A 13,282-nucleotide genomic window follows, 5' to 3' on the forward strand; every position below is an offset into this window, starting at 1 on the left:
GTGGTGGCGCTCATGGCAGGTAATGGAAGCAGCACCAAAGCCTTCCAGCACCGCCTCTGAAGGACATGACGGGCTGTCAGAGGCCACAGCAGCATAGCCAGAGGAGACAAAGCTCCGCCAGAGGCCTCTGCATGCAGCAGGCTCGCTCCGCCCTCCTCCTGACATGGGTACCTTCTCTGTGCCTCAAAACTAAAAGGGCACAATGAAGTTCTTATGCACTCAAACTTGAGTTTGAAAATCCGAATATCTGAGCAAACATTATGTCAAAGATAAAATAGCCACTTACAAACATGATGCAGTTCCCAGGCCACACTGAGGTGTGCGCGTTCTATTTCTGATTCTAATGTGAATGTTTCCCAAGCACTAACATAACTGATTTCTGAAGCATCTGTGCTGTTTGCAGACACCAGCAGTCTAGTAACTCCTCTTTGTGGCTAAGAAAGTCCACGACCAACAAGGAGCTTTATTTAATACGTGCGTATTACACACGTCCTCCTCCATGCTAGCATTCACTGTCCCAGACAGCCCTTGGCCATGGACTACGGGGACTTCCAGACCCTGAAAACCTAACTGTCCAGTAGGAAGCACTTAACATAACCTCAGAAACTATTAAGCTCCAAGCCCTGCGGATGCCCAGCGTTCTGGCCTGCCACACAGGAGCCTCCCAAGGTCTTCTCCAAGAATGCCAGTGCCCTAAGGTGTTCAAGGGCACCTGCAGAAAGCTTCACGGTCAAACAGCTCAGGAAAAAAAAAAAAAAACTAAGACTCTGGTAGGCTGTCTGTGTACATTAGCACATTAAAGGCTCTAAGCAGTCCTGAAATGAACAAATATGTTCTTATTAACAATTCCTCAGTTTTTTGAGCCACAGAACTTTCTTCCCCTACTGTGTACAGACCTCCAGAGAACAACAAATCGCTCTGTGCAACATGCTTCGGGGAAGCTTCTAACCCTGCAACACCCAACACTGTAGCCACTAACCACATGTGACTACTTAAATTTGTATTAATTACAACCAAACAGAATTAAAAATCCAATTCTTTGGTTGCACTAATCTCATTCTAAGTGCTCAACAGCCAGATGTGGCTAGTAGCTGTCATGCTGTACAGCAGACACAGAACACTCGCTCATCACAGAGTTCTACTGGACAGTACAATCCTAAGAGGGCCTGGCAAACTAGAGGCTGCCCTCCGCCTGTTTGTGTACATGGCTTTGTTGGCACTCAGCCATGCCATTTGTTTACATATCGTCGATGGCTGCTTTCCACCCCAAGGCAGCAGAGCCCAGTCGTCTTGCCAGAAACCCTATGCCTCCCAAAGCCAAAAATATTTACTATCTGGATCTGTGCAGAAAAAATGTGTGATCCTTGTAAAACCAACAATTGTTCACCCACCAACACGTCCTATCAGATTCCTGCTGGGCGCAAGGTCAAATTCTAGGCACTGGGAACAGAGCGGCAAATATGACAAATGGGTCCTCACACTCTCAGAGGTCATTGACTGTGGCAGAAAAGACCCTTCACTGGTTAAACTGTTTTCTCCTAGGCCTCCCTAATTTTGCAAAGTGGCATCACGGTCGATGTGCATCTTGAGAGATACGAGAACTTATTTGATTTGAAGTATTTTAAGCTTAAAATAGCATCTTACAGGAAGGAATTACTAAAAACAAATCAAAACAAAACAGTCAAGTGTTTCCTTTCTGGCGAAACAAAGGACACACCACATTTTGAGGCTGCACACCTCTCTATTTTCACTAAGTGAAGCCGCTTGCTGTTCCTGCCTGGCTTCCTCTGTCAAACTGTCAGCAAACAAATAGCTTTTATGTTTTCCCAATCAGTATTTTTTAAAACTGACCCACAATGACATCTTCCCCTTTCTTAAACAATAGAACATACGAAGTCAATGAACACAGAAAAATGTAGTCAGCATTTTCCCTGGCCACAGAACAGCAACGTGCACCTAAATGTTCCAGGACTGAGTAATACTAGAATTTACAAAAAAAAGTAAAGAGAGAAAACCCCATCTGGACTGATAACGGAAGTGACTCATCCTTGGACAGGAGAATATGAAAAGCAGACGAACATTATCCAGCTGTTTGCAAGTAACAGGCATCTAGAAGTCTAGGGCTGCAGTCTGAGATGCCTGTCTAGGAGCAAACGATGCCACCACCCCACCTGTGGGCAGCGTGGACAGCTTGGGTACCAGCACCTAGGGACAACTCTGCTACTTTGCCTGTAGTGGTACTGTCCCTGTGGAGCACCTGTGGTCACAGGGGGCCCTCTGAAGTGGGTGTGGGGGCAACAGTGGCTGACATGGAGTGGGGCTGTAGGACCTTTTTTTTTTTTTTAAGATTTTGTTTATTTATGCGTAGAGATACACACACACACAGAGGTAGAGACACAGGCAGAGGGAGAAATGGGCCCCATACAGGAAGCCGGACGTGGGACTCGATCCCGGGTCTCCAGGATCACAACCCAGGCTGCAGGCGGCGCTAAACCGCTGTGCCACCGGGGCTGCCCTGTGGGACCTTTAATTAGGCTTCAACGATGGTGAAACATGTTCTTGATTTTGGAACTTAGGTTAAAGACCATGATTAGAAAAACAAAAACATGAAAACAGCTTGTAATATTAACTAAAAAATTACAAACTGTATAGTTGGGTTTTTTAAAATTAATTAATTAATTAATTTATTTATTCATTCGTGAGAGACACAGAGAGAGAGAGAGAGGCAGAGACACAGGCAGAGGGAGAAACAGGCTCCATGCAGGGAGCCCGACATGGGACTCCATCCCAGGTCTCCAGGATCATGCCCCGGGCTGAAGGCGGCGCTAAACTGCTGAGCCACCGGGGCTGCCCCTAGTTGTTAAGAATAGGAAAGAAAGATGAAAAGTTATCAAGACTGACAAGGATCATTGTGCTTGCTGGTGGAATTATGAGCACTTTCCTCCAAATTTCCATAATGTAGTTTCATGATTTTAAAGAGTATTCGTTCCTATATGCACACGAACTTCTATTTATGATCCACTTCTCTCCTGGTTCATACAGTGACCCCTGTCCCATATACCACCCCAGTCAGACCTGCAGGCAGTTATCTGGTATATAGAAGCCTCACAATTTTTTGAAGAGTGTAAACAAACACAGCTAAGTCTGAGGGGCTAGAAATCAATCCACCATGAAGGGATGGGATTTGCACTGCCCACAAAGACTCCAAGACAAAAAGGCCACAGCCAGAGGGGTAGTTAGAAGGTAGACCGGGTAGGGAGGGCTCCTATGTGGGGAGAAATGGGCACCTGAGTCTAAGCCAGCCTGCTCACTCATGCTGAGCTGAGAAAGCAAAGTGGGATGTGTTATCCTTTTAAAATTGTAACTTTCCTTTTCTCATTCAAGATGCACATGAGGAATCTGCCTCCAGTCCTACAAGTCAGACCACATGGCCTTCAATAAAACATCTAATTGCACTGAACTATCACTTTTATAATTGGATCCATACCTAATTTCAAAAGCCAATACACGAATGTAATTGGAAAAGGCAGGAAGGAATTCCTGTGGAAGGCATTGCTCTAGCAGTACAGGCAGGGGTTCCAAACATCCTGAAGCAGGACTGGACATCCGAAGCGGGGAGGGGCTAGCAAAAAGTCACAGACAGTTTAGGACTGAGCTGAACCCAAAGGCCTCTCAGCCAGCAGCAACAAACCCAGGACCATGAACACATTCTCACCATCAAGTCCTGGGAGCTCCCAGTTAAAACTGCCACACTCTAAAGTCATCTTCACTGCCATGCATCTTCAAGTGACTCACAAGAGTGGACTGTCATGTCATACTTATATATCAGACACCTGTAGAAAACAGCTTAGTGTGTTCCACAAATGAGTCACTCCTTTGAAACTTCTTCCCTTTCTCTTCTAAACTCTTCTGGGAAAAAACCAGGTAGTTGGTACTTTTCTGCCTCAGAACTTTTACTTGATTTCGACGTCTCTCCAGTCAAATAGTTTAATTTCTATGTGCCCCACATAGGAGACTGCTTCAAAACTTAGCAGAACTATGCTACAAGCCATCGCAGTCAGGAAGGTATCATTTATGACTTTGGGAAAGGACGCAAGATCATCCTCTGGCATGAACACTTCCTTTTCCCTGTAAGGGAAGTCCTGTACAATAGAACTCAATGCTTCCTACTTCAAGAAACCGAAGCAGAATAACATTTAAGATGTTTCCTGCTTAAATTTTTATTACTGAAATCTAGCTTTCACTTACAAATTGAAAAAGTGTATCTTAAAAGTCTCAGCTGAATAATAACGTTCCTCAAATATTGACTCACTTTCTCCCTTTCTCTTGGTCGTTCGCATTAGTGGGGATCATTTTTAGAAGCAGTTCTTCAGCTGTTGTTAAAATCTGAGCATTCACAACTACAATGATTAACCTGACCTTCCTCTCTGACAACTTTCTAGGATAGAACATATTATATTTAAGAATTCCCTAATTTGTTTTTCTTTGATTTTTTTTTTTTAGCATCTAGCTACCTTGCATTAATTTGTTAGCTCTACAAAAATAGAAATAGAAACAAGAGTAGTACATGGCATGATCTAGAAAACATAAAGCTGATAAAAGGTATTTCTCAAGTAGCAAAAACAGGAAATGAACATATACACATTCCATTTGAATGGTTAATGATACAGCACTAGAATCTAAGAGCCCAAGGATTCTCATTTATTTATATATTGAGGCAAGCATTTTATTCAGCATTGGTATGTACCAATATAACCATAAGTTACAGACTAACCATAAGTGACACAAAATTTACAAAGTTCACAGAGCTGTGACATGTGAGCTCAACTTCAAAGCGTAAAGCCTATCTGGGCAGAGGGATGTGAGGATCGAGGCCCAGGCAGGACAGCACACGGTGTCTAACAAGTATGCTCTCAGCTGGAGCCAGGAACTCAGAATTATGAGAGACCAGAGTAGGGACATGAGGACAAGTCACAAGGAGGGGAGGGCATAGATGAGGCTGGCCCACAAATCCCACAAACCCCACAGCAGGCTTCCTCCAAGCAAGTCAAGGTAAGCCCATGGGCTCTGCTTTCAGATGGGCTCAGTTTGAAATGTGACACTTTTCAGCTTGGTAACTATGGGCAGTCACTGAACCCCTGAAAAAGAGGAATACAGGTTCCCACTTCACGGGACTGTGACATCAATGAGGTGCACACACACTGTCAGGGTGGACCTGGGGCTGATCAGTGCTATGACAGCAGCTGTAGCCATGAGCACCGTGACAAGCTTCCTAAGTAAAGGCTACTGTGGTCCAGCTGCAGGTAGGTCCCTGCTTAGGGATGGACTGTACAGAAGAATCCACAGACAGCAGGGGGACAGAGGCCTGATCCAGGATGGTGGCCTCAGTGAGGGGAAGAAGAATCTGGGACGGCCCCGCAGAGCCACAGCCACCAGGGCTGTGAGGCTGAGCCTGCTCGTGTGGACCTGCAGGCGTGGCTCCAAATGCCTGAAGGCTGGCACCAACCACATACACTGGAGACTCATTTCAAGGGCGGCCATAGAAGTGATGGGTCCACTCTGGGCACACGGGCAGAAGCACCAGCAGGCCACCTCAGTGGAAATATTCACAGGGATTTTGGGTCCCAGGCAAGGGTCTCAGCTGAATTCTCAGATATGAAAGTCATCAACAGATGAAGAGAAGACACTCAAAGTGGGAGTAGATGCCAGAGAGGAGTGCAGACAGCACCAGCATCTCAGGGGCAGGGATTTCATAGGATACGAGCAGACAGAGAGGCAAGAGGAGAACTGGGAAGTGTGTTACCAGGAGACCAAGGGAACGAGCCACGGCAACATTTCTCTATGTAGGATGGTCCAAAGTTTAAGAACAGAAAGGAAAAATAAAAAATAAAAATAAATAAATAAAAACAGAAAGGAACCAAGGGAGGACAGAATGGTGGTGGAGGGTCAGATATGCCAAGGGAAGATAAGAGCAGATAGATCTGTCGTGACCCCTCACAACAGCTTCAGAGAGGAGGATGCTGAAGTTAGGATGCAGGGAGTCCCAGGTCACACAGAACCACCTGCTCTTCCTGGAGCTGGGCTGCAGGCACACAGCATGTGTCACGTGATGGACAGAGATGCGTGCAGCAGACAGGACAGGTCGGGGGCTCCTATAGTGGCACTTTGCAAAATGTGTCATAGCTGGCTTGGGGGACAGCCCCACATCTATGGCATGTACGGACTTCCACGGTATAAGTACTTCCGACCATGGCTGGTTTCTAGCCATCAATAAGACACTGAGAGGCTAAAAATCTCCCTGCACTTTTAACAACTGGCCTTGCGGGCCAGCACGTGCTGGCTCAGTACACCACCAAATACACTGCAAGACACTCCCGCTCCACAGGAAGTGGTTTGATAGTAATTCGAGGTAAGGCCTGACAAGTTACAGACGTTCACTGTAAGCCCTGTAGCTTCTCTCCATGGGGACTGAGAGACAGCTGAGCCCTGCTATCTGAAAGATGCCACTGCGGGATGGACCAACCTAACTCTTACCTCTCCAAGGCCCTCCTTCTTTAGGGGATGACGAACAGTCACTCAGACAACTCTGTTCTGTGGTTGAAACGAGAATCATTGGCTGAGGAAGGCTGCAACAACCAGCTTTCAAAAAATAATAATGCATGAAAGCAGCAAAAAAAAGTGAAAAGAACAACTTACTTTGAAATGTACCCCAAAATGCAATGTCTTCATGGATGAAGAGGCAGACAGAGAAGGACAGTTAGAGAATAAGCAGGTAAAATAAAATGGAACTATGGAATCTGGAAGGTAGGTATTCACTGTAAAATTCTCTGAACTGTGGGTTTTTTTTTATTATTTTTTAAAATACTTATTTATTTATTATTTATGATAGACATAGAGAGAGAGAGAGAGAGAGAGAGAGAGAGGCAGAGACACAGGAGGAGGGAGAAGCAGGCTCCATGCCAGAAGCCTGACGCGGGACTCGATCCCGGGACTCCAAGATCGTGCCCAGGGCCAAAGGCAGGCGCTAAACCACTGAGCCACCCAGAGATCCCTGAACTGTGTTTTAAAGTCTTAATGAAATGTTAAAAGAGCCAAGAGAAAAGTTAAAATGATCAAAATGCCTCAATTCCAAATGTACCTTCAAATCCCCAGTGCAGCCCCAGAAAGGCAGCCAGAATCTGGGTTTTACTGTCATGCTTCTTATCAGAATTCCTACTCTAATTCTCTGCAGTGGGTTTTGCATCACCAAAAGGACAAGACTTTTGGAGCTTGACCTTGATGTAACCCTGTGTCATAACGCTGCTGCACGAGAAACACAAACACCGCAGTGGCACACAACAAAAAGCATTCATTTAGGTTAAAAAAAAAAAAAAATCCCAGTTTTAAGTTCTAATATGATAAATATCTATAGTTATAACCTCCATTTAACAGAAGCTCTTTGGAATCGTTCCATTTTAAGAATGCAAGGAGGACTGGAGAGCAGGTTTTCGGACACTGGTAAGTGGTCTGCTGTGCTACCAGGCTTACTGCGATTCTCGGTCTCACACAAGGATAATTCTGAAAGATAACTAATCCAACCCAGAAAACCAAATTACAGAACTCCTTTCACTGAGAGCATCACTAAAAGTAATTTCAACCTTACCTTGTATATTATACATGTTTCCTCAGTAACACAAGTCTGGACGTGTGGGTTTGGGGAAAACTGAGCTCTCTCAGAGCGAGCACAGCTGTGCTGCTCGGCGGTCCTGAGGACAAGGCCTACTACCTGCTCCCAAAGCCAGATGCTAGGAACTGCAGTCCCCTTTCCTCTTTCACACTTGAAAATCTTCACATGAAAGAGCAGAGGAAAAGAGGACACTATCACTTTCAACATGTACTTTGCAGACCACCACCTTGATTGTCATCTGTTGGGAGCAGTCAGTTTCTGGCTGTCCTCAACACTGCCCTCTGAAGTTTTTATACAGAACAAACATAAGTCTGATGTCTTATTGCTGAAGACTTCCAAGGAAGCACAGAAAAATCAAAACACAAGTAGAATACAAAAAAGACAGCGAGAAAACTCTATAGTATTAACACTCGCGGTGACTTTAGGCTTTGCCAAGAGCAACCACCCAGGCCTGACAGAGCATCACGAGAAGCGTGACTAAGAAAACCAACTTCACTTGCTTGCCAAGTTCTAGGCAGAAGAAACTTATTACTTAGAACCACTGAGTGGAGACTGTGGTAGACAGCTAATAATGCCTGGGCCACTATGCTTTGCTATATCTGATACTAAAGCCCGCTGGTCCATGGGCTCTCTGCCCCACAGCACACGGACAGGGAAGCAGAGTGAGATTAGTCCTATATCTTGCAATTATATTGAAAACATAGGAACAAGGGGTCTTGATGATTATGTGTCAAGGAAAAAGCACTATGGGAAAGAGGATGCTGTCCTCCCACTTTAGGAGGGTGCAGGGCACAGGTCACATGCTGGACACAACACCTCCTTCGAAGGCACTCCTCCCAGGACGACAGGTATCAGGAGAAAGGGCAGGGGCAGCTTCAGGGTAGAAAAGTCTCTATGCCTGAGTGACAACTATCCATCCTGGGAGGGGAGGCCTTGCCATGTCTTCCAAACAACAGCCCCATCCAGGAGCTCTGTGCTCCCAGGGTCACTATGAGGGTTCACGGTTTTAGTACCAGCACGTATTTATATACATAAACATGGTACGGCAGTCAGGATATAGCTATCTCTAGCACATGACTTTAAGTCAGGCATGGCTGGCTCTGCGATATTGTCAGAATGGGGCTTTATTTTAAAAACAAAGTATTTATTAAACATCTGTGAGGTACACTGGGCCTGAGACACAAATAAAAGGGAAACAAAGGACAGGGAGGGAGAGGGTGGTGGCCTTGAGTGCCCTGGGGCTCTGGATCAACCTGGCCCTCAGTAGGCCTACACATCACCTGCAATGGCCTCCTGGGAAGTCCCCACACCACCACTCCGCCCACCAACTGTACACTAAGTGCCACTCTGTCACTGTCCAATGGTGCAAGAACCAAGAGACTCAGCTTCATCTAAGATGTGCCCTCTGTCATCTCCAAAGCAGCGCTGTGCAGTATAGTGGCCACTCTCCACACTGAGCTATTACAGTTCCAAGTGAAAGGAAATAAACTAAAATTTCAGGTCCTTGGTTGCATGAGGCATATTTCAAGTGATCAAAGGCACATGTGGCTGATGACAGCATTAGTGCACAGAGAGAACATCCCATTATCTCCATAGAAAGTTCTACAAGACAGTGCTGCTCTAGAATTTAGGACTCGCCGTGGTGTGAGGCAGGGAAGAGTGTAATAACTGTCATTTTCCCCCTTAACAGTGTTTGAGATTCTTACAGCCAAGACACGCTCATGCATTACTTACAGAATTTAGAAACAATGTACCTTACTAAAAGACTATAGGTGATGAAAGATCTGAAAAGTATATAACCCAATAGCATCACAAAGATCTGCTTTCCACTGGTGTGCACCTCTTCCTCTCTGAGCCCTCGCACAGACTCACCTTTGGAGTGTTTCCCCACAGTCCTCTTGGGCAGCGACTCCTCTGTGGAATGTGCTGATGTATGTAGTGCATTCTCCAAACTATTACTCACACTGCTGACGGGGGCCTCGGTTCTTGGAGTCACCTGGGAGGACAAAAAAAAAAAAAAAAAAATCTTATTTTCTTCCATTTGGTTCATGTGAAATGATTTTTTGTTGTTATCAGAAAGTCACTGATGTTTATGGTAGTTTCAAGTTTTATATAAAATATAGATTGTCTATTAAAAAATTTACATAAAATATAAATTTTATATAAATTCTTAAAAATTTTTATATAAATTATATAAATTCTTAAAATTTTTTATATAAATTATAAAAATTTATATAAAATTTTTATATAAAAAATTTTAAACACTACACAGTAGTGTAACAATTAGTACTTCCCACAAAAGAGGAAGACATCACCAATTTCCTAGGCATCACGGAAACTTGAAAACAGCCAGGTGAGCGTAAGCACATGTGGGAGCTGGTATCTGCACCCGTGCCCCACTCGCCAGCGTGGGAGCTGTGTCAGCCAGCCTTCTGCGAACTACATACCTCTCTCTGAGGTAAAAACTTGTATTTTATTTCTTCAAATTGTGTAATTCCCTATAAAATTAATTACATAGCTGGACCTGACACTGTCCTATAAACCTTAAAGAAGTCATAAAATGCTCTAAACAGAACAGCCAGGGAGAGAGCACGACCGGATCCACGCGGGGTACATGTTCTAACATGACATTACCATCCCACTTCTAGGACTTCATCGCACAAAGTACCCAGGCAGGGAGGGCTGACGCGACAGCTGTGACAGAGCTGTGGCAGACGCCGGTGGGTGCAGGCGGCTGCGGCACCGCGGGCACTGGACATAGCAGCCGTGCGGCGCGCAGCTGGTTCGCACGCCCAGTCAGAGCGGGGCTGCGGCTCCTGCGGCCCCTGCAGCTCCCGGCAACACGCAGGTGGAGGCCAGTGGGCAGCAACCCGGGAAGCGCAGGGGACCTCGGAGGAGCGAGGAGCCCCCCGGGGGTGCCTGGGTCGGGGGCAAGAGCTTTCACTTTCCCCCCTCAACACGGATCAGTACCTGAAATGCTTACAGCCAACATTCATTTAGAGCTTGTAGGATTCAGAAGAATGAAAGTGACCTATAGTTTTACCTCCTCAGAATCACAACTTAATGTACGTCAAAATTTCAAAGAATGGTAAAGTTAGGATTTTAAAGGTTATCAAGAGAGGGGTGAGTTTTAAGAAGTGAGAAACACTATGCTCCACACACAAGGAAGGGGACAGGTTTGGGGGAGGAGGGGGACTGCTGACCTCCATCCTCATGTGGAGACAGTCGTGAGAGATGCACACCTCACCGGCCCTCAGTTTTCCAGCCCGTTAGTTGGCTTCCTTACCTGGAAGGCAGAGGACAGCCCACGGAAGGCACAAGAGGGGGCAGGGGGATGGGGGGCATGATGGTAGAGGCACAGAGCCACCAGGAGAGGACAGAGACGCCGCTGTGCCTGCAGCAGCCAAAGAGCATCTGCTGGGTACCTGACAAGCCCTCTCTTCTTCAGGCTGCATCACAGCCACAGCGGGGAGGCCTCCCCCCACACACAGCACAGGACCTACATACAGGTCCTACACCACACGAGAGATGCCACTCAAGAAAAGCCACCCAGCACAGTCTAGTTAAATGTGCAAGTTCACATAACTCAAGGAAATAAATCCTAACCACCCAATACTCCTCCAAAAAGTCAGTTTTTTGGACATTACCAAGATTTTATTAAGACAGTTTAAATTTTAAGTTACTTTTATTTGTAATTTAACTAAGTTGGATTATTTCCCTCAGATTTGGCAAAGTTTCATCTAATGATCTGAATATTCCAGAAATGAACTTCTTTCTTATTAAATAACACAAGCAATAGTTGAAGTAATTCCTGAAAGAGCAAGATTTTTAGTTCCAAATAGTAAGGATTACTTGGGAAGGAACTCAGGAGGTTAACATTTTTTTTTTTTAAGATTTTTTATTTATTTATTCATGATAGACACAGAGAGAGAGGCAGAGACACAGGCAGAGGGAGAAGCAGGCTCCATGCAGGGAACCCGACGCGGGACTCGATCCAGGGACTCCAGGATCACTCCCTGGGCCAAAGGCAGGAGCTAAACCGCCGAGCCACCCAGGGATCCCAACATTTTAAACTCTTGTAATAAACTTAACCACAGCAGATACCACCAGGTCTGGCCTGACTCACGGGAGCCTCCATGCTCCCAGGCCACCTTGGTCAGTACATCTAAGTCCTCGTCTGAAGAATGAGGCTGAACTGTCAGGACCACCAACCAGAGAAGTGCTAACCTTGCTAGCGACAAATCTCTTCGGCACAAACAGATGCCATCACAACCATGAGGTCCTGCACATATACCAGTGCCCACCCTAAAGCATCCTAAAAGACACAAGCAGAAAACCAGCCTCCTGACTCCACCTCTGGGATGCAGAAGCAGGGGTGGGGAGGAGAACGCACCACAGCCAGGACACTTCCAGTGAGCACAGCCTGTAAAGTACCAGCAGCTGGACTGGATGGGTGGTCCTCAACCCTGATGCATGTGGAACCTCCAGGGCCTGGCAATAACAGTGTCACCCAGCCCTACCCAATCAGAATTTCCAGAGTGGGGCCAGAACACTGGTCACCGTGTTCTTTTGTTTTGTGCCCGGTGCACTTCAGCCAGGGTGTGAAGCACAGGAGGCTCGTGGTCTGGTCCACCCTGTAAGGACCAGGTGTCACCTGAGGGGACAGAAAGCTTCTTTCATGGGCTGACAGGAAAGCTAACAGGTATTAGGTCCACATGCCACAGCTTCCAGAAGGGGAAAGCCTAGGAGTTACCCTATGGAAGCACATGCCATGCTAACAATATAAACATGCGAAAGAAAACTCTAAAATTATAACCAGCAGAAAAGAAATATCTATTTGGCTCACTGTGTTTTACCAGAGTGTCTCTTCCTGGTTTTCCAGATGCTCACTTTTTCCAACCAAGCCTTTATCTTGACTTTGCTCCTTTGTTTACATTGAAAGCTCTCTTCCCCTGCATTTCCCAGAAATGCTGTGTTTGGGGTTATTTTTGGTTAAGTTAATTTGCCCCATGTGACCTCCACAGTTCAACTCAGATGCTCTCTGACTCACGCTCACAAGCAGAGCTCCAGTCATGAGCCTGATGGACACAAGAATAAAGACTTGATCAGTTCCAAATGTCGCCTCCTGCTACGGCTAGAAGGGCAACAAGAAGATGCTCTCCAACAATGAGCCTGACTCTGCTGTTTCCCTGAAGTTCAAAGTCCTCTGTCCTGTGAGTACCACACCTTCTCACTCAATGGACACTCACTCTGCCCCCTGGACCAGCTTGTCACTGCCCCACCTCTACACAGAATCTGCCATGACCTATGGGGACCCTGCCATCTCTCACTTCTCCCCTCTGCCCAACCCACTGCAGCCACTGGGCCTGGAGCCAGGATCTTCCTGGGGTGCCCCCAGGGGCCCTGTATCTATCTACATGGCCCCCTCAGGGATGTCACACTATACTCGTGCAACCTTAGTATAAGGACCTCTCAAAGCTCAATGAAGTGGGGACTTTTTTGTCTGTTTCATTTGCTGCTGTACCCTCTGTACTTCAAACAGTACCTGATAGGTATCTGTAAAATCTGATCATTTTACCAAGTTTTAATGAAATCAGGAATAACCTGACAAAAAGT

The 13,282-nt window shown here is 46.0% G+C and overlaps 1 protein-coding gene and 1 long non-coding RNA gene across 3 annotated transcripts in view; one reads left to right on the forward strand and one right to left on the reverse strand.

The window, feature by feature from the left end:
• Positions 1 to 13,282, reverse strand: part of ZCCHC14 (zinc finger CCHC-type containing 14) — a 57,319-nt gene that overhangs the window by 24,269 nt on the left and 19,768 nt on the right. For both annotated transcript variants that reach the window (XM_077891082.1, XM_077891080.1), the window contains exon 2: positions 9,539 to 9,662. In XM_077891082.1, the coding sequence (XP_077747208.1) occupies positions 9,539 to 9,662 (124 nt within the window). The remainder of the gene's footprint in view (positions 1 to 9,538; positions 9,663 to 13,282) is intronic.
• LOC144310311 (uncharacterized) overlaps positions 12,256 to 13,282 on the forward strand; it is a 32,859-nt gene continuing 31,832 nt past the window's right edge. The window contains exon 1 of the long non-coding RNA XR_013376035.1: positions 12,256 to 12,879. This is a non-coding gene — a long non-coding RNA (uncharacterized LOC144310311). The remainder of the gene's footprint in view (positions 12,880 to 13,282) is intronic.

Source organism: Canis aureus, chromosome 3 (genome assembly GCF_053574225.1).
Source record: "Canis aureus isolate CA01 chromosome 3, VMU_Caureus_v.1.0, whole genome shotgun sequence".
Taxonomy (NCBI): domain Eukaryota; kingdom Metazoa; phylum Chordata; class Mammalia; order Carnivora; family Canidae; genus Canis; species Canis aureus.